The 24,279-nt window shown below is 45.5% G+C and overlaps 1 protein-coding gene across 11 annotated transcripts in view; it reads right to left on the bottom strand.

Moving 5' to 3' along the window:
- Window positions 1–24,279, bottom strand: part of LOC119167714 (uncharacterized) — a 537,665-nt gene that overhangs the window by 350,948 nt on the left and 162,438 nt on the right. For all 11 annotated transcript variants that reach the window (XM_075865823.1, XM_075865821.1, XM_075865822.1 and 8 more), the window contains exon 9: window positions 7,494–7,716. In XM_075865823.1, the coding sequence (XP_075721938.1) occupies window positions 7,494–7,716 (223 nt within the window). The remainder of the gene's footprint in view (window positions 1–7,493; window positions 7,717–24,279) is intronic.

The raw sequence follows: 24,279 nt of genomic DNA, 5'->3' as shown, positions 1-24,279 counted from the left end.
TGTGGACAAGCAACGGCCTCATGCGGCGGTCCGATAATGACGGGCGCGCCATGCTCAAATTAGCCAATGACTGTGACCAAAGTCGTATTTTCTTTCTTGGCTGTGACAAGTGATTTTTGAGCTTGTAGTGTCATTTGCTGAGGGAAGAGAGCAATTTTTAGCTTTGAAAATTTATTGTGAATTTCAGGCCGAGTGCTGCGCAATAATTCTTGCCTCGCGGGTTCTAGGTAGCCTCTACTACCGATCGGCAGCGTTTCCTGACCATGCTCAGCAAGTGTTGCAGGGCCTCTTTAAATCTGAAGGGGGGGCTTCGCGGCAAAGCAAACTTCTCCTGAGTAGGTGCATTCACGGTTTTGCATTACTACATTGCAGTGAAACCACCTTTACAGGCAGACTAGTGTACATTTATTTGTTTATTGTGAATACTTCAAAAATATTAGATAATTTAAATTCGAATCGAAGCGAATTCGAACACTGACCTATTCGTTCGAATATTCAAAGCATTCGAATATTCACAAAAGCCTACTGAAATCCCTTTTGGTTGGACCAGCGGCCAAAGCAAAAGAAAAAAAAATTCATATGACTGACTCTTCGTATGCAGATGCCATCCAAATCCTGACCAATTGGTTCGGCATCACGAGAATCATCGAGCAGAAGTAGTTGGAGAACCTTAGAACATTCAAGCCTGTTCGAAGTTCCACAGATGTGACCTCCATGAGGAATCTCCTAGATACGGTGACAATAAATGTGAGAGGTCTCAAGGCACTTGGACGATCGGAGGTTTTATACGCTGCAATGCTTTCCGAGAGTCTGACCAAGGTGATTCTCGATGACATCGCGGTGGGACACTACAAGCGACAGAACTCACCAGTGAGACCCAACGAGACTCCATCGGCAGAGACGTAGCTACAGCAGCTGTTGACCCTCTGCGGCTGGAGGTAAAAGCCCGCGAAAAAAGTGGGCAACACGAGTCCTGTGTTCGCGAGACACCTGAAGGAAGGCATGACAGAGGACGCAGTGTGATGCCTACCGCTTCAGTTTTGCGCAGCGAGTCTAAAACGACACGTACTTGTTTTTTCTGCTTTTTCAACAGCCCATAATTTGAAGCCGTGCACTTCTACTTCAAGTCTGCATGAGAAGAAGAGCAGTCTGACCAGATCGGGCAGATGTTTCAGTGCACATTATCAGGTCACCGCTCGAAAGATTGCTGACACAACATACGATGCGCTAATTGAACCACTCAAATGTCTCCGACAGCTTGTTTAGGACCGAAGTGTTGCTGCAGACCTTTCGAGTATGGGCTCTTGGAGACCACTGTTCTTGCTTTATAAGAAGAATTCTCGACAACGGAAGTGAAAGATCGTTCATCAGGCAAGATATATCTCGAAAACTAAGTCTGCCGATACTGAAGATGGTAGAAATAGACGTGAAAGCGTAAGGGGTTCGAGTGGCGCGCCAAAGGAGCAACTCAGTTTAGTAAAGGTGATGTTGATGAGCCAGTTTGACAGCGTCAAGTATGAAATGGAAGCGCTAGAGGTTCCATTTGTTTGTGATCATTTGATTGAACCTCCTCCCCCCCACTTATTGGTCCAGAGGCTGGTTGCTGAAAACAAGGTTATTGCTGACTTTGTACCACTTCCTGGCCTACAGACACAAGTCGACCTTAGCCTACTCGATGGAGCCAATCAAATATGGAAATTGGTACTAAATGAAGTTTGCTCTCACGAGAAAGTCGCAGGACTAGCAGCGATCAACACTAAGCCTGGCTGGACCTTCCAAGGACCCGTTCCATGCGATGAACACATTTTCAAGGAAGCCAACGTGCACGTGTGTGTACTTCGCACGAGTTGTCAGCATCGGCATTTCGGACCCTTCATCGAACAAAGAGCTAGAAAACGAGGTTCTACGACAATTCACAGAGAAAATTACATTTGAGAATAGAAGGTATGATATAGTGGTTCCATGGAAGCGCGTCAAGACAGATCTCGCAGACAACCAAGATGTAGCAGTTAGACGCCTACAGGGTTCATTGAGGCCATTTGGAAACAACGTGGAGATCATTCAACAATATGACAAAGCAGTCAATCAGTATAAATCGGATGATCATGCTGAAAGAGTGAACAGAGCACAATCTGCGGAGACACGCTATTATATGCCACATCATGCGGTTATCAGAGAGTCCTCCTCGACGACATGCCTGAGGGTAGTTTTCGATACTTTGTCGCACGCGCAAGGAGCAGAGTCTCTCAAGGACTTATTAGAAAAGGAACTGAATATCAACAACACCATGGTTAAGATGTTGGTGAATTCCAGGCTGCAAAAGATTGGACTTGCTGCCAATGTGCAACAGGCATTTCATCAAATCGGCATTCAGAAACGAGATTGTGACGCCTTACGGTCTTTATGGTCCATTAATTCCAGGAAAAGCCAGGCTAAACATTGTAGAGTATCGAATGACACGAGTGCCATTTGGAAATATGGCAAGCCCATTCCGTTTGACTGCCACACTCCAACACCACTTCAATCACATTTCAATCACAATAATTCTGGGCTGAGATCAACAGCAGGGCAACTTGCCGAGAACTTCTACGTCGACGATCTTGTCACAAGAGTTAGTTCTTCAACCGAAGCGTTTTGCATCTACCAAGAAGAGAATTTCATCCTGAGCAAAGCCGGAATAAAACTGCAAAAATGGTCCACTAGTAATGACGAGCTCAGACGGCACATGGCTAATGGATTACCTTTTAGTTCAGCAGCCCCTCTTAGGAAGGTTCCAAGTCTGCTATGGGACACAACTGCGAGCAAGCTCATTCCGAACATGAAATCCCTGTTGGAGCTTCTGCAAAAATGAAACGAAACCGAGAGATGCGTCTTCCTGACGACTGCACGAATTTTCAACCCATTAGGTTGACTGTCACCGTTCACTGTGAGAATGAAAGTGCTGTTTCAGAAATTGTGGCAGCATGGTACAGCGTGAGAAGAAGTCATACCTGAAACACTTAGAACACAGTGAGAAAAGTGGTCCAGTGAATTGAAAGAATCGTAACCATTTTCACTTTCTAAGTGTGAGCTCCAGTTATTACTTGACAAGCTGGCAAGCTTCCAACTTCATGTATTCGCCGATGCCAGGTCTTGTGCTTATGGTGCTGCCGCTTATCTCAGACTTGAAGATTCATGCGGTAACGTCGACGTCCAGCTTCTATTTTCGAAGTTCAAAGTTCCTCCAATCTAACAAATAACGTTACCAGATTTGGAACTAGTTGCTGCCATTCTCGCTTTTAGAGTCCTGAAGTTCTTGTGCGAAGCACTTAAATCGAAGAACTGGACAATGGGAGAGCACATATGGACAGACTCAACTGTGACGCTTCGTTGAATACGAAACTCTGAAAACAAGTGGAAACAATTTGTTTCCAACAGAGGCAACGAGATACGTCAAGCAACCGATCCAGGTCAGTGGCATCACTGTCCGAGTACACAAAACCGAGCCGATCTGCTGAAAGGCGGAATTTATATGGCAGATATTCTCAACAGCCAGCTGTGATGGAAAGGACTCGACTGGCTTCTACGTACCCCAGATAGTTCGCCCAGGATGCCTGACTATCGAGATTCTGCAGCTGGAGAGGAACAAGCTGCGTCAGAGTTGAAGACAAGCGTCCCAGTACTATTGAGCTAAAGAGTTACAGCATTGGGTCAAATGCTTCGTGTACAACTGTAGATCGCCAAAATTTCATAGGGAAGGAGGACTTGCAGCTACAAGATAACGTTTGGTTCAAGCAATCACAGACAGAAACCTCAGAAACCTATGCCAAGGAAAGAGCCCAACTTGAAGTTGGACAACCCCTTGACAAGACATCGTAAATAAAAGACCTTAATCAAAATATTGATAAAAAGGGCATCATGAGGATCAAAACTCGCCTTCAGAATGCCGACGTCATGTACAACGAGATGGCGCCAGTGCCAGTGCAGGGCGACTACACGGTCACACGCCTCACCATTCTTCAAGCACATAAAATTGTGCTCCATGGTGGTGTCAACGACACTTTAACGGAGCTGCGTTCTTGATTCTGGGTGCCCAGAGCGTGACAAGCAGTGAAGCGAATGCTCCGAAGATGTATGGTTTGTGCGCGTTTCCGAATGAAGCCTGCCAGTGCACCAGTAGCCCCCCTTCCCAGTGATCATGTGCGCTATTCACGCCCTTTCGAAGTTACAGGTGTTGACTTAGCAGGACCAGCGTTTGTGAAAGACTTCAAGGGTGGTAAAGTGTACATTGTACTGTTCCTATGCGCTGTCGTACGAGCCATTCATCTTGAGTATGTTGCCGCAAACGCCTTCCTAATGGCGTTCAAAGAATTTTGTGTGAGTCATGGTATATCGCGAATAGTATACTCCGACAATGCTGCTACATTTAGGAAAACTGCACATGAATTAGCTTACATGCACCAGCTGCTGAGGAAGAACGAAGTAAGCCGGTACTGCTCCTCCTACAGCATGACGAGGAAATTTATTGCAGAGAGAGCTCTTTGGTGGGATGGTTTTTGGAAGCGGTTAGTTCGTATAGTCAAGATGTGTCTTCGCAAGGCATTGGGCAAGGCATCTGTTGACTCACAGCCACTGAGCACTTTGCTGACAAAAACTGAAGCTGCTGTAAATTCCAGATCAATGTGTTACATTTATTTCTCCTCCAGAGAACCAGAAATCTTGACCCTGTCTCATTTTTTTATTAGGCAGCCATCTCTTGTCCAAACCTAACACTTCAGATGAACGGGTAAAAATGAATACAGAGCTGCTCAGTTTGTGGGTTCACAGGCAGCTAATAATAAAAAAACTATGGAAGCGATGGCTTCATGAATATCTCCTCACATTCCGAAACGTTCACTCAAGAAGAGCGTCAAAATTCACCATCATAAAAAAAGGGAATGTTGTGATTATTCATGACGATGCTCCTAGGCTATTCTGGAAAACTGGCATAGTAAGCGAATGCGTTCAAAGTAACAAAGAAATAGTTCTGTCATGTAGAGTAAGAATACACAATGGCTCTCAGCTGTTCAAGCCTGTACAAAAACTATACCCTTTAGAAATCGCCACCTCAGGCCCGGGATGTGTTGAATATGACAAGAAGAGAAGGACGATGACGGACAAGCGCGCGGAGCAAGCGGTGCGGGACTGAACTGAACTGGATCGGGTGAGAAGGGACACGTTTAACAAAGGTGCTCTGGGCAATAAAGTCGCCCTGTTTGCCATTCTTCCAACGAGGAGGCTTCCTTTATTTTACACCCACCACTTGTGTATGAGGTCAGTCACTTTCACTGCCACTCGAGTCCGTCGCATTGCTCGAGTACATAGCACCATTCGAACCCTCACTTTCTGTGTCCTACAGCCGCTCATATTTAGCGCCGTCCAAGTTGTTCGTGATGCAACATTTCTTGAATGACTTCGCGACAACATCGACTTTGATTTGCTTCCAAATCCATGTTGCCACGGTAGACAGGGACGCTTTCTGCTACTTTCCTATCAGTGTTTTTTTTTCGGTCAGAGTTTCGAATCCACTATTCATACTCCTGTCGAAGGAGGGCCTCGAACGGCTTATTTACCAATATGTCCACTGGTTGCAGCACTGGTGTCATGCCTCCTGGAATCATGACTAAGTCGCAGTTGCTCTTTAGCAGCTTTGTCTTCACACCTGGGGTGAGGTGGCCAGGAAAAGCATTTAAGACAAGCATAGACCGCGTACCTGAAGCTCCCCTAAGCAGTGCCCCAGGCGCCGCTGCCACACAAACCGGATCCAATCTTCCATTAGTTCGGCTGTCATCTATCCTTTCTCATTGACTCAAATGATGACATCTTTTAGAAAACACTCTTTTTTGGGCATGTTTTTCTTCTTCTGAAATATGTAGGGCAGAAGCTTGCGGCTGTCAGCTGTAATGCACAACATCACTGTGACATTCTGCTTCTCGTACCCTGCCGTCTTCACCCTCACTTCCCTGGCACCTACCTCGTTAACGCTGCTTGCTCTCAGCATATAAAAACAAACGGGCCCCCCATTGGCGTTGCCGGTCTAGCCAAAATTGTAGCTGTTTAGTCTGCGGACATCTAACACATGTTGCTAAAAAGTAATGAGTTTGTTATCACTAGGCAGCTTTTGGCATATCGAAGTCTGGCGTCTCAAAGATAATCCATTCCTTCGCATCATGCACTCGGCCCAGTCACGACTAGCACGTAACACGGCGCGGGGAATCTCCATTCTCCTCGCGATTTCCATCGTATTCGTCTGAAGCCCCTGCTTCTTTCGATGCGAACAAACTCGCAGACTTTCTCTTCGAGTTCGGGCTGTCGGCCCTTGTGGGGTCCCATGAATTTCTTGCAAGTCGCGGCGCCATTGAAAATCTGGTCCCGCTGCTTCCTTCACCTGATGATACAGGCTCGGTCGACCCTTGTGCGGCCCCGTGAATTTTTTGCGAGACGCGGCGCCCTTGAAAATCTGGTCCCGCTGCTTCCTCCACCTGATTATACAGGCTCGGTCGGCCCTTGCAAGGTTCCGTAAATTTCTTGAGAGTCGCCGCGCCCTAGAAAATCTGGTCAAGCTGCTTCCTTCACCCGATGATACAAGCTCCGTCGGCCCTTGTGCGGTCCCGTGATTTTTTTGTGAGTCGCGGCACCCTTGAAAATCTGGTCCCACTGCTTCTTCCACCCGATGATACAGGCTCGATCCACGCCGAATCCTGCAGCAGCTCTGTGGTAGCCATTGGCCTCGGCAAACGCGATCACAGCTTGCTTGAACTTCAAGTTGTAAGATGCCCTCTTTGCACTCATTCTGATCGATGTCAGGGCTATAAAAAAACTAACATGAAACGTGGCATGGATGGATGGATTTATATGGCTGTACCCTTTAGATCAGGTGGCAGCTAACGCCACCTAGCCGTAATATTTAGTGAACAAAACTAGATTCATCCTTTTTTTTTTTTTTTTTTCGACGCCAACCACCAACATAACCTGTTCGGACTTGCCGATTGGATCGGCCTCTGACTCTTTTGCCGCCATCTTTTGTGTATATCTAGCAACATACGACGTGGCGGATTCAAAGAAGAGAGGGCGCGCTTGGTGGCACTGACTGTGCCATGTTCGCAGAAAAGAAAAAAAGGGGTGCTTAGATTCGCAAGCAAAACGTTTTTCCAAAATGTTTATAGTGAACACAGAGGAAGGGGGTGCTTAGAATCGCATAAGTAAGTAGTTCTCACACCTTCTCCAGCAAAGCTATAAAACAGATCATTCTAGTGATTTTGAAAGACACCGCACGCTGATTTGAAGTCATATTTATATTCCAGAAGATTGAACACTTCAAATATAAAGATTTGGTGCAAATTGAATAGCGTACACCATTTAAAAATATTTGAAAGTTGGAATATTTGCACACCTGTAATTCAGACAATTGAGCACATACACTACCAGTGAGTCATTAAGCATGCTGAAGCACTTCCTTTGAAAGTACTCCCTACCTCGGAGGCGTTCCGCTGGGCAGCCAGGTTCTGTGCCTCCTGATCGAGCAATTGCTGGAGCTGAGCGCAGGTGGCCTCGACCTGCTGCACCTGCTGCTGCGCCTGCGCCAGCTGTGCCTCGGCCTCCTGGCGCTCCTGTTCCAGAGTCTCCTGGTGAGCCTGCTCCAGCTCTTTCTCCCTCGACCGCACACGCTCGCACACTGACGCCGACGTCTGCTGCAGTCTGAATTGAAAGAGCGATAAAATGCTCAGGTGCAACTTCACGGCAATGAGTGAAGTGTGCACTACGTGGTAATGGCCCTACGTGGTCGGCTAAAGGAATTCACGCATACTCGGATACAACATTGGAAGCCTGTGGCGTTCTCCCCGCAAAGGTTCATGTAAACAAGTATAGAAGATTGGGAAAATTGGTTCATCATACTTGAACTGGTATAGCATATTGTGGTGAAGAAGCGGATGAGCAGACTGACACAAGAGGACAGAGCGCTGTGCTGGTCTGCTTGGCCATTTCTTCTTTACCGTGAGGCTCTATACCAGTTCAAGTACAACGTACACAAGCCTCCATCAATGTGCATGCATTCTAAAATGATTTTATGAACCGGACAGCCACAAGTGGAACAATTTGTTTAGCTGTATAAGCATCACATGCTCTGCCTTGATTGTGTGAGGGGGCTTTGTACCCAACACCCAGAAGCAAAACACGTAACAAACAGGCCATGTCTCCTACAGCCGGCTACTCCAGGCAAGCGCCTAGAATGGCTACACGCGATTCCCACCTGCCTGCAGTGACAGAATAAAGACCTTGGGCACGATCTTGTTTGTACACATTCAACAAGTGAAAGACTATTTTTGAGTAAGGGCTCGTGCAAATGTCACAAAGGGGGTGCATATGCATGAGCCTAAACAGGGTGTCTACCAATTTGATATTTCTAAATTACCAGACTTTTCCAGGTTTTTTTTTTATAATGACTAAAAGCAAACTTCATGATTGCCACGTCTGCTTGGAAAACTGTGCAACAAACCCTCTAGTGGTAAAAAAAAATCAAGCACTCCGTATAAAATAATAAACATATTTACCATAACCCCTGAGCCAGGTCGTGAGCATGTCAGCTGTTCGATGTCCGAAAGAACCACAAAGCCAACACACCAGTTAAAAGTAACCACAGATAAAAGTTTAGAGGAGCCTGCGATAGAGGAGCCTGCATTTAATATCGATTTGCACCCTGGCCTAATTTGCGCACCCATAAAATATACTTTTCAGCAAAAAAAAAAAATGAATAACTACTAGTCACGTATTCTGTGTACCTTGCCTTGACAACGAGTAACAACAACGTTGCAAGAACAGAGCCGTACTGCAAAATTTTCTTTTTCCGACGAGCACATGCATGGTTGTACAGTCGACTCCTCTTAAACAGAACTCGAAGGGGATCCACAAAACTGTTCCATTTATCAGAAGTTTCATTTAAGCAAAGTACACTTATTTAGTGAACCAAGACCTTTATTCAAATTCCACAAACCTCCACTTACTCATGAGGATGAGTAGGGAAAAAAAAGGAGTGAAGAGTGGTTTGTTTGGCAAGCTTGAGTTGTTTTTTCACAAAGTATGCACCCATGCCTGACAAACTAGCTAGAAATTCTGGACAAGCCTCATGCTCAAAATAGCGCTGAAAAAGTTCAACAGTCTCTTTAGCTGATCAGTCTGGTGGCACCACTGCACTAGCAATATTGTCATCACATTCATCACTGAAAGGTTTATCCTCATCTTGCACTTCGGCAATCATTTTCTCGACAGTCTCTTGACGACAGGTACAAACGTTTTCATCAATTGATTCGTAGTCCTGCAGCGTGAAAGGGGCAGAGAGCACGACCCGACTGGATACTGTCTCAATGTCGGCATCAGCAGGGCTTTCTTTTTCATCAGGTACTGCTTTCTTGTGTTTGAAAGCCAGCATGGTGAAAACATCTGTGTATTGCTGTTGCCTTCACTTGCTCCCAGGCACAAGTCAAAATGTGGATGGCTGCCAATAAATCTATGCTGTAGAATTTCCCGCTGCCTGCTCTAAGCAGCATTTGATGAAGCAATTTGGCAATGAACTTCATTGTTCTAAATAACCCCATGATCCATCGGCTGGATCACTGTCATTGCTTTGGCTGGCAGGAACTCCAGAGTGATGGCTTGGAGTCCTTGAACCTGACCGTGGGCTCGGCAATTATCCACGATGAAGACAACCTTCCTGCTTTGCCTCGTAAAACTTGCATCTTCCTCCCGAAGCCAGTTTTTGAAAATGACCATGGTCATCCACGCTCTTCCGTTCCATGGTACACAACGGGAAGGTGTCGAACGCCTTCGAAACAATGTGGGTGCCTTGATTTTCCTCTTCAGCACATCAATTTCTCATCTCCTGCCATGTTTGCCCCCACTAGGACAGTGATGTGATCTTTACTGCATTTTCCTCCATTACAGGCTTTGCCTTTGAAGGTGAGAGTCTTTGATGAAAGAGGCTTATAAAATCACTCATCTCATCGACGTTGAAGACGTCTCGTGGCTCAAAGCTCATCAAAATTTCCTTAAGCCACGCTTGTTGCCAGTCCGTTCAAACGTCCCTGATGACTGCCGCACTCTCACCTGAGATTGCTTTGAAGACTAGGCCATGGCGTGTATTGAAGCGGCTGAGCCATCCGTCGCTTATGACGAAGTTCTTAACACCCATTTGCATGGCGATCTCTCGAGCTTTCTCCTCAAGAATTAGTCCGCTTATGTTGCAGCAAATTGGAACTCTGTGCATGCTTGAACCAGAGAAAAACTTTTTTCTAGTTGTTCATAAGGCGCTGTTCGCATCCGTTTAGATGTAAAGGTCCCGTTCTTAACAGTGCCTTCAATCATTTCTCCGTCTTCCCAAGTTCGCGACAGCAACGATTTCAGGATGCATTTTTTCGCCACCTCCATCTTGGGCAGGCCGCTTCAATCGAGCTCCTGAAAAATTTGCAGCTTTTTTTCAAGTGAGAGTGCATGGTGCGGAGGCTTCCTTTCTATCGGGCTAAAATAACACCATGATCCACCGCACTTCGCCGCACAAATAGGCCTAACGCACAACTGACTTGCCGGCTGTGCTACCATAGCGACAAGTGAGAATGGCTACTGCATTGGCTTGTCTTGATCTCTATATGTTGCCATGTTGTGAGACTGTGAGTATGAGCGAGTCTATGCTGTGTTTAGAGTTTGTGCCGTTTAACCGTAGGTGACCAATAAGCACTGTTTTGAATAACCGATGAATTTTACTGCGAAACACATAGAAATCCAGCCATATGAGCCCGTTTAGTTCCGTTAATGAGGCATTTTCATTTAAGCGAGTTTCGTTTATTGGGAGACAATGTATTTTGTGTCTCTGGACTCTGACACTTGAAGTGCAACAGAAGTCCTCGAACGGCTGCAATGAAAGCTGGGGACAGCGTTTCAAGGGCCGAAGTTTGAATATGTGGTGGCCAGAAGGAATCTGTCAAGGTGCCACAGCTAGCTTGATTCCACAGATGAATCACGAATGTCAACTCGATATCTTAATTTAGATACTCTTTTGTGTACTTGATCTCATGCTAAAAAATAATTGCAGATTTATTTACACAATCTCACCAAACTGAAATCAGAAATTTAGCCGAAGTTACACAAGTGCTACTTTTGAAACACGAACCACAAGCAATAAGTGTGTAGCTGAGAATGTTTGCTATTGCATCACCAATAATAATAATAATAATATTAATTATAAAAGGAATGAGTAGCCGGGCAAGCTTCTGCTGATGACAGTTATAGCCTAAACAATCCAGACGGCCATCAAACCGAGCCAAAATTATAGCCTAGAAAAACATGCATAAATTTAGAGATGCGAGTAATGTTTCTGTTCAAAAGTCATATATGCCGTGTGATAAGTACAAGCAACACATATCAAAATACCGTATACACGCGTGTAAGGGCCGCACCCGTGTAAGGGCCGCATCCCGTTTTTAAGAAGCACATATTCAAAAAAAAAAAAAAAGTTGCGTGTAAGGGCCGCATCCGCACTTTCCTTGACCCATGCGTATTCAAAATGTGCGCGCGTGTGTGAGGTACTAGGCGTTGTCAGTAGATGGCGTTAGGGAACGCAATTCTCATCATCACCATATAGTACATCATTAGAATAATTTGTTGGTTTTCTTCATGCTAATATGTTCATGAAGTTGGCTATAAAAATTTTTAATTTTTTAAGTAGTGTTCATACACCCGCCAACTAAAGGTTAAAGCAGGATTTTATATTTAACTTCTGACACTTCTAAACAAACGCGCTATCCATATCGGCATTAGCATCACCAACTTTGGTATTTGTGCGTTGTTTGGTCATTGTGCTGTTCAGCCTGCCATGTGCTCGAGTTTTGCGCACCGTTGAATGACTCTGGGACTCCAGCTAGTTTTCTGCGGGACGTTTACGTTTTCGCACGATGGGCAAGCAGCTGAATAGCTATACAGCTGGCTATAAGTTGAAGGTGATCGAGTTTGCCCTCGAGCACGGGAAACGGGCCGCCGGCAGAAAATTCGACGTTGACGAGAAGTGTGTTCGACGTTGGTGCGCCCAGAAGAAAGCCTTGCAGAACACCAATATCAAAAAGCGCGCTTTCCGAGGAAAACAGTGCAAGTATCCCGATTTGGAAGAGGAGTTGCTCCGCTATGTGACTGAGGTGCGGAACGATGGTTTTGCGCTCACTACAGACATTGTGCGCATGAAGGCACTAGCCTTGGCACGTGCGAAAAATATACCGGCCGGGGATTTCAAGGCTAGTGCTGGCTGGGTGCGAAGGTTTATTAAAAGAAAGGGACTCTCTTTTCGGCGAAGGACCACGCTGTGCCAGCGACTGCCAGAAAACTATACCGACAAGGTGCTTAGTTTTCACAAGTATGTCATCGGCCTGCGCCATCAGCACAGTTATTTGTTGTCGCAAATAACGAACGCTGATCAAACTCCTGTGTGGTTTGACTCTCCCGAGAACTACACAGTCGAAGTAAAAGGCAAGAAGAGTGTCGCCGTGCGGACCACCGGCGCTGAGCGCCAACGCTGCACCGTGATGCTTTGTGTGACCGCGGACGGGCGGAAGCTACCCCCGTACGTTGTTTTGAAAAGGAAAAGAATTCCCAACGAAGTTTTCCCCCAGGGCATCATAGTTAGAGCCCAAGAGAAGGGATGGATGAACGATGATTTGGTGCTAGACTGGGTGAAAAGTGTTTGGCAGAACAGACCGGGAGCTTTGTTGGCCAAACATTCACTTTTAGTATTGGATAGTTTCCGCGGCCACCTTACCGATAAGGTGAAGGAGCAGCTGCGCCGTGTCGGCACAGACATGGCCGTGATTCCAGGCGGCCTCACAGGAATGTTGCAACCATTGAATGTGAGCGTGAATCGACCATTCAAAGTTGAATTCCGAAGACTCTACACGGAATGGATGGCAACCGGCAACCATGAGCACACGCTGACCGGACGGCTGAAGAGGGCACCGCTTGCTACTGTTCTCGGTTGGATATTGTCGGCGTGGAGCTCAGTGTCGACGGACAGTGTGTCCCGAAGTTTTAAGGTCACTGGGATATCCAACAGCCTGGATGGCACCGAAGATGACCGTTTGTGGAATGATGGTGCTCCGCAACACACTATCTCCGACTTCGAGTTAGAGGACTCGTCGAGTGACGACGATTAAGCGCACACGCGGCATACTGCAATAAACGCTCTTCGTTCACGAACTGGTACGTTGTTTTTAGTTCACCACAAAAAAAGTTCCGTGTATGGGCCGCAACCTGAAAATTAGCCCTCACTTCCTGAAAAAAAAAGTGCGGCCTACACGCGTTTATACGGTAGTGCAGGTACGAACATGGAAGCTAAGGAATGCTTTAGACAATGTGAAGGACAAGTAGTCGAGCAGAGATTTCTTTCGTCTTGCTTATGCTATAGGCTGCCACAATTGTGACAGTCAGTACATCAGTGAAACTGACGATTTCAAGAAAAGAGGTAAAAACAATTATGGCGCAACGAAACTATGGGTGGCCTCGAATGCCCTCGCTAAACACGTGAAATCTACAGACCACCAAATATACTGGTCAAACGCGTGTGTTCTGTACAAAGAAAAAAACCGTATCTTCCTTAAGGGGGAGGGGGGCTCGAGTAAATGCATCACAGAGTGGTGGGCTTATTGCATGAATGTTGTGTAATTGGGTATGGTTTGGAAATGCTCGTTATTTCGTTTTTATTCTTCGTATTTAATGAATGGAGGAGAAGCGTTGCTTTCAACGAGTGGTGGGACACTGATGTTGGGTTGTGCCCCACTACTGGTTGAAGGAACTGCCACGGCCGTTGGATAAAAAACAAGGTTTTTTATCTAGCGGCCATGGTACTGTTGCTTTAATCACATCTACTTAAGCAAGCAAAGCGTCAATACAGTGTACTAGAAGGAGAAGTGTGCTGTGCGGCACCCAAAAGAGGGTCCTTCTAGCGATGACCACTCCACGTGCCACTAGAGGGCGCTGCTGGCTTAAGGAGCGCTACGCTCACTGGCGTGATGGCTCTGTGAGCGGGCTGTGTGGCCGATTTGTGTATTATTCCGAGTTGTCGCCGCGACTTTTTATGGAATAAATGCCACTTATTGATGAAACTCAGCCCTTCCGCATAGGCGCTAGCGGTTCTGTCACTATAACGAGTATACACAAAACCACCTGACTACGATTCGATGAGGTCGTTTAAACCAGCCGAACCCCCTTTTTTTTATGTTACTAAATTATATATAAACTGATGTACTTTCAAATAGTATTGGGTGGATTTCAACATATTAACTTACAGAGCTTAAATATGTATTTCTTGCATACAAGTGTTTGTGTTTGGTCCTGTGCGTATTATGTCTTTTATATCGCTTCGCTTACTAAACGGTCGGGAAGTGTCAATCGAAGGCCTCTTAAATCTTTCAGCTACTGCTTCTTCAGATAACTGCTCATTTTTTGCTTTCATTCGACTAAAGCTAATTTTTGCACTGCTAAGCTTGGCTTTCGTTCTCCGAGAGTCACGTCGTATATAGTTAGGACTTTGTTTTGTAAACAACTTCTGACATCGTCTTCTGGAAAGCTGGTTGAGTATCATTCTTTCTCTGATATTTGCAGCGAGCACAAGCACTGAAGTCATTACTACAAGCGTGCAGTTCTTCGAAAAGAACACCCAATTAAACGATGGGCATTTACCAGCTAAAGGCTCTATTTATACGCCGGGACACAAAACCAATTTTCTCACATTGATTATCAGCAACTCTGCCTCTTCTCGGGCTAAGAGTTTCTCTTGGTGCCTCCTCTTTCCTCCTATGAAAATTTCTGTAATTGCCGCATTTTCAGCAGCTTGCTTCTTAATCCGAATGAGTTTTTCAATGCTACCTTGCAATGTACAACAGCGTCAGCTTCCATCTCTGCATAAAGAAATGATTCTCCAACACACAGCAGGAAAATTTTCGCCCACCCATTTGGTATCGCGAGCTTTGAAAATGACAGCACTCGAAATTCTTGGTCACAAACTTTATCAGCGGCACCATCTCAGCCAACATCATTCGACATTCTTTGGCATTCCTGTTCAGGAACATCATCGACTGAACTGCCTTGATCAATGTCGTTCGACTCAACTTCTGACGTGTCGCTCTCACGTTTTCCCTTTGGTTTGGGAAGAATCTGATCGCTGAGGTTGCGATCCTTCTGGTTTTTTTTGTTTTTTTTTTTTGGCAGCGATTTTGAAAGGTACTTGGGAGCATCAGGGAAAATTATAGGATTGGCATCTTTTGATAAGAGTGGCAGGTGTTTGGGGATCTAAAATAACCTTGCCATCGATAGCCACCTTGAAAGTTCGCTGTATGAACCTTGCTTTGAAATGTCGCTCACAAACAGCGCTGCTCTTGTTGAGGACTCGATCACCTCTCTTGATGTTCCGCGACCATTCTTCCCGGCGGTCAGCTTCAACAGCACCCAAAATAAAGAGCGCACCTGTTTACAGGAGCGGTAAACGCTGTTACAATTTAGCACAAAGCAAAAGCAGTCTCGCTTCTCCCGCCATCTCCCAGCCATTTCTTCTCATTCGAGTAACAAGCGCAAACACCACCGTAATTTCTTCAGTCACAATCTGGCGAGGAGGAGAGTTATTCAATGCAAGAAAAAAAATTGGCAAATCCCACGTACAGTGGGAATCGATGGCATGTGAAGCCCGAATGAGGAAGGTTAATATATCACTTTAAAATCAGCAGAACATTAAGAGTGGACGTAAATTATGCCGTACATGACTTCCGTGTCATGATTATCATGTTGGAATGTGTCGTTTACCTTCACCTACTCACATCGCGTGATACCAAATTTAGTATCTGTGGAGCTACTTCGTGATCCATTGAAATCACGTAACACCAAATTTGGTATATGTGGAGCTAGCGAAACGGCCTCAAGTGCATCATGAAGGGCCCAATATACTCCAACGTAACGCTGACGCACACGCAGGCGGAGCACAGCGGCCCTACGTTAAGAAAACGCGATCACTTTATAGTTCGATGCCAGGCGCGATCGGCGTCCGTCGGCGCGGCCTGATGGCAACCGGCAAAAATGCGACATGCTGCATTTCCCGTCTATGCGTTAACCATTACCCATACAGCACTCAGATCAATAAGGTCGATTAACATCAAAGCAGTCGAGCCTCCATACTAAATGCTCATTAATTCAGACCAAAAAGCATGCATCGTTTAATGGTGTCCAACCCACATTAATTTGCTTCTATTTGGCTGGCAATTTTAGTCATGTGCATATGATGATGTTCTGTAAGTGGTCACACTAGCTGAAAAAGATGGGGTGCAGAGCATATTTAGGTTGCACCAAACTCATGCTGTGGAGTCGCAAAATGGTGACAATTGTGGCTTTTCAAACTGTTCATATGCAAATTAAAAACAAACTTTGTGTATTGATGCAGAAAATAAAGTGCATAGATGCTTTTTTTTTCTGTACTCTCTATCATTGAGCCTCCAATACCATGGTCAAAAGGTAAAAGTGAGACGCCGACCAAGAAATACTTTCGGCAATGCGCAGTTTCGCTCAGAGTGTCGCCATTTGCAAAATACGCGTCCACTTCTGGGGAAGAAAATAATTATCAAAAACACACAAAAAAAAAAAACATTGATGTCAACAGGAAATATGGTTCGATTGTCGGATAGAAAACAATCACCATTACTAGACATTAAAAACACGAGTGACACGATAATGTGACGTAAATAAAACAAAAGTTCATTGTGCAAGATGTATAAGCAATAGCAATCCTCCCCATTAACGATTTGGAGCAATTTTAAGAGCAAGACAGTCTGTTTTGGAGCAGATTTGGAGCAGGAGGAACTGTGTTTCAGAGCAGATTTGAAGCAGACAAAATGGAATTTAGGATCACTTGGTACAAAACATGTGTTAATTTTTGGTGAATATTCTCACTAGTGTTCAAACTGGAGATGCTGCTGCAATGTAAACAAGGAGATAACGCAGATATCCAGAGAGCAGCCATTAATTAGGTTCTTAGCACCAATGTGTCGCATTCTGGTTTCACTGCACTGCAGAAGATGTGCAGAAGTGAAGCGTTAGTGACAAAAATGGTTACATGTGTTCACGACAAAGTAAGTATGGTGCATACTGTCCATGCTGAAAAATAAGACCTAATCAGATAACCAGCAGTCTAAAAATTAAAGAATGAAAATGAAGAAAGCTCAATCGTTACAAGTAGGAATGTACTGTTTGAAAATGATTACGTAGATAGTGCAATAATCGCCACCCTACTCAATAACTGCTAGAGGTGTGAGCAGCCAGTAACACTTCCCTTTTAATTTAGAAAACTTTGGGCTCAGCACTTTCAGTTTTCCAGATACAAAAAGTATTCTAAAAATGAAACAGGCATGATTTAAACAGCTGGTACAAGGGGTGGGGTCGGTGATAAATCTAATTATAAAGGGGATAAGGATGCATTCACTCAAGGCAGCCATGAAGGAAACAGGTCCGTTTGTCAAAATGCTGGCTTTTATAAAAAGCTCACCTGTTCACAAATTTTTTCACCTAAATATGCTGTCAAGGTGAGAATGGATGAGTATTAGCCCCGCACTACTGAGATGGTTCAGGACTAACTACAGTGTTCTGCGAACAAGCAAAATGACAGACGGTGATGGACCGACTGGTTAGGTAGAAAGAGTGCCACGATTTTTTTATTTTATTTGGGAGGAAGGTGGAAGAAGTAGTCAGTGTGCGATTTCCGAACATAGGACGTTGAGCCCGCTCGCAAGCGCAGTTCTGAACAAGTGAACACTTGGGATTCCAAGAAGACTTATTTTTGGGAAAGTTGGTGATTACTGGGTGCAGATGACTGAGGTGCAAAAAAGATTTCATAAAACGGGGAGAGCAGAATTTCTTCTATTCTGCTCTCCCCACTTTACGAGATGTTTCTCGCGCCTCAGTCATTTGCACCAAATCATTTGAAAATATTTACAAACCGGGGAAGACCTCTTTTACCCAACGTTACTATGTTTTTACCTTTCACTGCGCTAGCAAATACTGACAGTATCGACGTGGTTTCTATCGTCGCCATCATGTCACCCGAGATCCCCTTCACTCTGAGGCACATGAGATCCCCCCCCCCCCCTGACCCCGGTCTTTTATACTGGCCATCAAATTCTGTTCTGAACAGGGAGGAAACACACCACCTGTCTTTACTAGCATCAAAAAACACCAGGGGAAAGGGGGGTCTCTCTAGACCAACTGCGACCTTTGCTTTTATGTGCGCAGTCATCACTGGCATGCACATTATCTCATCAGCGCAAAGAGTGTTCCAGGAGCGACCGTACTCTCTTAAACCAGCGTTTTGTAGATTTGCGAGAGATCAGATCCTAAAGAGTGAGCTGCCAACCTCACTTCACATAACATTGCAATTTGTTTCTTTCTATCATATTAATCGGTTCACCCGTGCGGTGAAACTGGCTTTTTTTTTTCTTTTTTCGTTGACTGACGACAAAACTGATTGTTCTAATAGCGTTAAGGCGGCGTGAGAGCACTTGTTTTTTAATTGTAGCTGAATTCACGTTCTAATTACTATGTGCACTGGTTTGGATCTGTCTGTTTAGAAATCAAGATGGGCGACAAGCCCTTGCACATTCGCGAACTCTACTTGGATATTTAGGCTTAACTTTACAATAGGCATAGCGAAAAACGTTTGCTGTAATTGCATACGCTCGATAAGTCATTATAGCCTTAATTTCTTTGAGATGGTGTACAAGAATGCACGCAAGCACATTGCCCATCTGAGGATATTTTTCCATTATAACACCACCTACTGCAAGTGTTCAAATAACTTTTTGAGTTTCCCCACCTTGACCATGTGAAGTTTGCTGGATCAGCAGGTCCTGGGCCTATAAAAAAAACTAACAATGTGGCATGCAATATACCAAATTGGCCAGAACTTGCGACATGCAAGTTCTGGCCAATTTTATGAATAACTTTTTCGTTACCGGGCTTAAATTGTTGTTTTCCAAATGTCTCGGGAAGATCATTCTTGCCAGTTAGAAAAGTACTCGGCGAGCATTGCAGCATACCAAACTTTGAACAATGAAATATTCTTTCCAAAAAATATATGTTGTAGAGCAACAAAAATAATTTACAATGAATAAAAATGTTAAGTGCAATTCTTGGTTGCTAGCTGATAAATACTGCAATAAAAAAACACTATATGTACAAAAATATTCAAAATAAAGAAAATTCAGAACATACACTTTGAAGCGAAATTACTCAGGAATAGTACAAAAAATAATAAATGTTGTAGATAAAGGTTTCTATTCATATAGACAAAGAATATCAAAACCGAGGTGCTGCTTCGTTGCTCGAGCCATGCGGTGAAACATTGCCTGGCTTTTCGTGAGACACAAGTGAACTCGTACACATTTCTAAGTAAATTTTTGTTTTCTTGGGATAAGAGCCTCCAGGTGTTCCAATGCAGATGGATACCCATGATGTGAATAATCCCTCTATAAATGAGATATCCAATGGACTTCACTATTTCATCTAGCGTGTCACCTCTTTCCATGGGCCACCTCACTCCTCATAGGTTAGCGTTCCAATATATGCAAATTTTCACTCACGGCCAACCCAGCTTTTCCCCGCACACACAGGTGCCCACGACATAATTTCTGCAAAACGAGCTTTTTAACAATTTCACACTTTAAAACGACAAGCTTCAGCAAAGTGAAAGAAAGTACTTTGGTCATGGGGTGACCGGCCCCTGGAACCCTATAATTCACAGGCGAGTAGCGTCGCCTATCAATCTTACGTTCACATACGCCTATATGCAACTGTCGCTTAGATAAGAATGTCGCATGCGCATCACTGTCATACTGTGGGAACTTAGAAATGCTAAGCATCGTGCCCACAACACAAATTTTCCGATCATCCTGCAGGTGAAAACGACTGTAGCATTACCAGTACGGTGGTTTAGTTTTCCAGCAATGGGATGCTGTGAAGATAGAGCAAGACTGCATAACATAAATATTCAGGGTTGACAACGACAAAATGCATTCCTTTTAACAGAACAAAGCTGCTACATTTACGCGCACCGATCCAAGCGGCAGTGGGAGAAACGGTCGCTCGGTCGCTAAAACAAGGAATGAAAAAGCGTGGCAGATCACGTATACAGCTTAGTACATGTGTCATGGAGGCCAAATTTGCGAACAAGCTGCGCCACACGAAGTTGCTGCATGCTGCTTGACTCTGTCTCAATCATAGCATGCAACAAAGAACAACGCTCACTGTGTTAAGCTCGATTAAGAATACATAATAGTGTACCTTGATTCCAGTCACCACGTGATAGACGTCCAATGAGCATTTCTCCAATCATGTCTACGAAGTGGCGTCGTCTGCAGGGGAGTGGGAGAAAACTGTAATTGGGGAAGAACTTCTCCAATTACAGTTTTTCAATGGGGCACGCGCCGAATAAAACAACCGGAGAAACACCGCCGCGTGCGCCCGATCCAGGCAGCCATGGCAGTACGACCATGTTTGGTAGCATTACGACGTTTCTCTTTACATACTTCTCAAGAAAACCCCAGCTAGAGCGGCCTGTCAGGCGCTCTAGACAAATCCGTGTCCATCCGCAGCTTCATCGGCATGCAAGAGCTGTTTCAAGGGTATCTAGTCACCCCAGTTGCGGATATCGAACACTGCGAGAGCAGCAAGTTTTTGGGAGTGCGCTGACCTTGGCAATTGCGACCTTGCTGCTTGCGCTTTTCAGGGGATGACGTCAGCCTTACTATTTGGTATAAAAATACAATTTATTGGTATTGCATTCATTGTTAAGAGCATAAGTGAAACTAATGAATTGTATCTTGTAGATCCGATACTGCCAATATCACGTAACTCAAGAGAACGCTGGCTAGAGGGACAATGTTCACTCTAGTTTCCGAAGCTTTCGTGCTATCAGTTATCTAAACGCCAAGCAGAGGTTAGTAGCACAGAAAGTTTACGAGCAGTCTCTTAATGCCTCGAGATAGCACGCGCCAGGTACCTCAAGTGACGCCGCAGCCTCCTCTCCACCTCTCCCTTGAAAACGATGTGATAAATGTGATGCTGTGACATTCATTTTTTTACCCTTTAGCTAGTGACTCTAGAAAGCGAGAGGCGGAGTTGTAACAAGGTGTAGCCACTTCACAGGCTTTTCGACACCAGAGCCGCCAGAAATGTCCTCACTATAGCTGCGCATATTAAAACAGAATTGCAGCTTTTCCGACCAGGAGGCATGCTTTCATAAACGAGATGATATTTAAAAAGAAAGCACGCGAGAGTTTTCAATTCGGACACTAGCAACCTCGAGTTCCAAAGGGCAGGGTCTTTTAGGGGCTTTTACTGCCCCAGCGATTACAAACACGAATGTACGTGCTGGTGGAAAGAATTAGGACACAGCTTTTCTGTATGATGATCCACGGTAAAGTATATTAGAGGAAAAGCGTCAACGCGTTCCTATTATTTACATGTTTTTCTGTGGACGCCAAGTCCAGAAAATTAGATCGCGATGTCCAGGCATAGACGTGACAGACATTCTGGCGGCACGCGTGCAGTTATTAGTGAAAATTGCTTTATTACATGCCGTGCAACTCTTCAAACAAGCTATCAGTAGCATTCCTAGAATGGATGATGTTCGCCGATGAATCGCAGCCACAGTTTTACGCTAGCGATTGGACTATAGCCGTCAGGAGCCCCTGCGGAGAGCATGTTTTGCCGTTAAGCGGACTGGCACAACAGAGCTGCGTGGGCACCATTGTGGATTTTTAGACGCACGCTGTTTATTAAGAGTATTAAAATAGGTAGTGTACTTTAGGTCGCACGCTGTTTATTCAGACTTCGGTGGCCCCGAGGACAAGGTGCACATGTATTGATGCGCCGCTGTGGCCACTGCCAGGGATAAACCATCCCAAATCTGCCTTTCGCACAGTTTGGCGCAATTTCTGCTGATATTATCAGGATGGCACAGTAAATCTGATTTGGCGCACTTTGGCGCAGTTAGCGCGAAAGTGGAATCACTGGAGACGCCATGGTGGAGGGCTCCGGAAATTTCGACCACCTAGGGTTCTTTAAATGCACCCAAATCTGAGCACACAGGCCTATAGCATTTTCACCTCTATCAAAAATGCAGTAGTTCATTTAGAGAAATACAGTGTAGACCGCTTATAACATAAGTCACGGGAGTTGTAAAAATCCGTGCTATAAGCGGTACCGCATTATAACCAAAGCATCCTTTTTTTGGCCTTTGCCTATGTACAAAGGGCAACCCACCTTTAAAAAGCAATTTACAACACTTTTCACTCGCAGACTCATTCAACACAATCACAACACCGCACGGAAACAAAGTTCTCAAGTCCGGCACCAGCGGAAGAACGCCGTTATTTTCGTTTGGCGATGCTTGCGAACAGCGCTGCGAACAATTTTGTCCTCCACAAAGCTTAAGCACTGAAGCGATTTCTCGCTCAAACTGTTTTTCGCGCAGTACATTTTCACTTTAGCGAGGTATTCCAATGCCTCTTTGCACGAGAAATCTGGTTCTGGCGTCAGGTCATTATCGTCTTCGCCATCCGACTCGTCGTCCGTTGCAACCTCCGCACTACCACGCATGGCTGCGACGATCGCGTCATCTGTGCTCGCTTCCTCGCAGACAGAAAGCTCCGACTCCCCGGCATCGACAAATTCTTGGAAAGTGTCGGTGGCAGTTACAAAGTTGCTGTCAACGAGGCAGGACCACACCTCGTCAGTGTTGAGGGTCTCATCGGCGAGCGACGTGTCGCTCTTCTCATCGTCTTCCAGAGCCTCTGCATTGCGCACGAAGCCTGCCCTCTTGAAACACTTGCTTATGGTATCGGCCTTTACCTGCCACCATGAAGGACCATGTCAGTTGCGCCTCTTAAGTTCACTTTAAGAGGCTGCTGCTGCTGCATGCTCAGCAAAACTCTCTCGCAAATGCGCTTTTTGTACAGTGCCTTTACGGTTGCGATGACACCTCGGTCGAGAGGTTGACTTTTTGCTGTAGTGTTGGCAGGCAAAAACTTTAGGTTGACTGCGGTCAACTTCGGCTTGACGTTGTGGGCCGTGCAGTTGTCGAGGATAAGCACGACCCGCCGCTTCTCTGCCATCATATCCTCATCAAACTTGCAAAGCCAGCTGGTGAACAAACCCTTCGTCATCCATGCCTTTTTATTGGCTTTGTAGGTCACTAGCAGGCACTCTCGCTTTTTAAAGCAACGTGGCCTTGCCGATTTACCTATGACAAAGAGGCAGCGCTTGTCGCTCCCGTCCAAATTAGCGCAAAACAATACAGTTATGTGCCAGAGCAGACTTCGCCTTTCAGCGCAAGCGTGCGGTTGGGCAAAAGATTATAAAATAAACCAGCTTCATCGGCATTATAAATGTCTCTGTCAGTATAGGTCGACAGCATATTCTCCAAGTTCAAGCGAAGCCAGACTTCGATAGACTCGTCGTCGACAGCGCCGCTTTCTCCGCACACCACTTTGCAGCTGATGCTATGGCGATCTTTGAAACGCTGAATCCACCCGTTGAGTGGATTAAAGTCCTCGTGGCCTAAAAGAGCTCCGAGACACTTGGCCTTATGTTGGAGCATGGGGCCACTTACTGGGATGCTCTGAGCCCTAACTTCGCGGAACCACCTGAACAGCGCTGCGTGCACGTCTTCGTATTTTGACGTACGTATTCTCTTCCGTGACAGGGAAAACGAATCTTGCTCAGTTGCTGCCGCAGTTTGTCCTTGTTTTTGTAGATGGTCAACACGGTCGTGTCGGAAACACCGTATTTCGCCGCCACCGATGCCTTCTTCAGGCCACTCTCATTGTCCCTTACGACGCATTCCTTAATCTCCAGCGATAAGACACGGCGTTTTTTCACACCGCTTGAAGACGCCGCCGACACGGCAAAGCGCACACAGCAAATCCAAAGCGGCAAAAGATGGAGGTTGAGAAAAAAAAAAGCATGCTACCGCTTCTCTCCCCCACTCCGCGCAGCGCGCACCCGGATTGGACGCTGCCACGGTCGCCACGGTGACGAAAACACGCTCCCTCCTTCCAAGGACTCCCCAACTCCCTCCCAACTGTACCCTCTCTTCTTCTTTGCAATGTTTGACTTTTCGCGGCGATCTCCACGTGCGCCCTCCCGCTCACACTCCCATCGTTCCGGCGCACCGGGAACGCCGCCAGGAAACCG

This window comes from Rhipicephalus microplus, chromosome 6 (assembly GCF_043290135.1).
Source record: "Rhipicephalus microplus isolate Deutch F79 chromosome 6, USDA_Rmic, whole genome shotgun sequence".
Taxonomy (NCBI): domain Eukaryota; kingdom Metazoa; phylum Arthropoda; class Arachnida; order Ixodida; family Ixodidae; genus Rhipicephalus; species Rhipicephalus microplus.
This window is presented reverse-complemented; position numbering and strand designations above follow the sequence as displayed.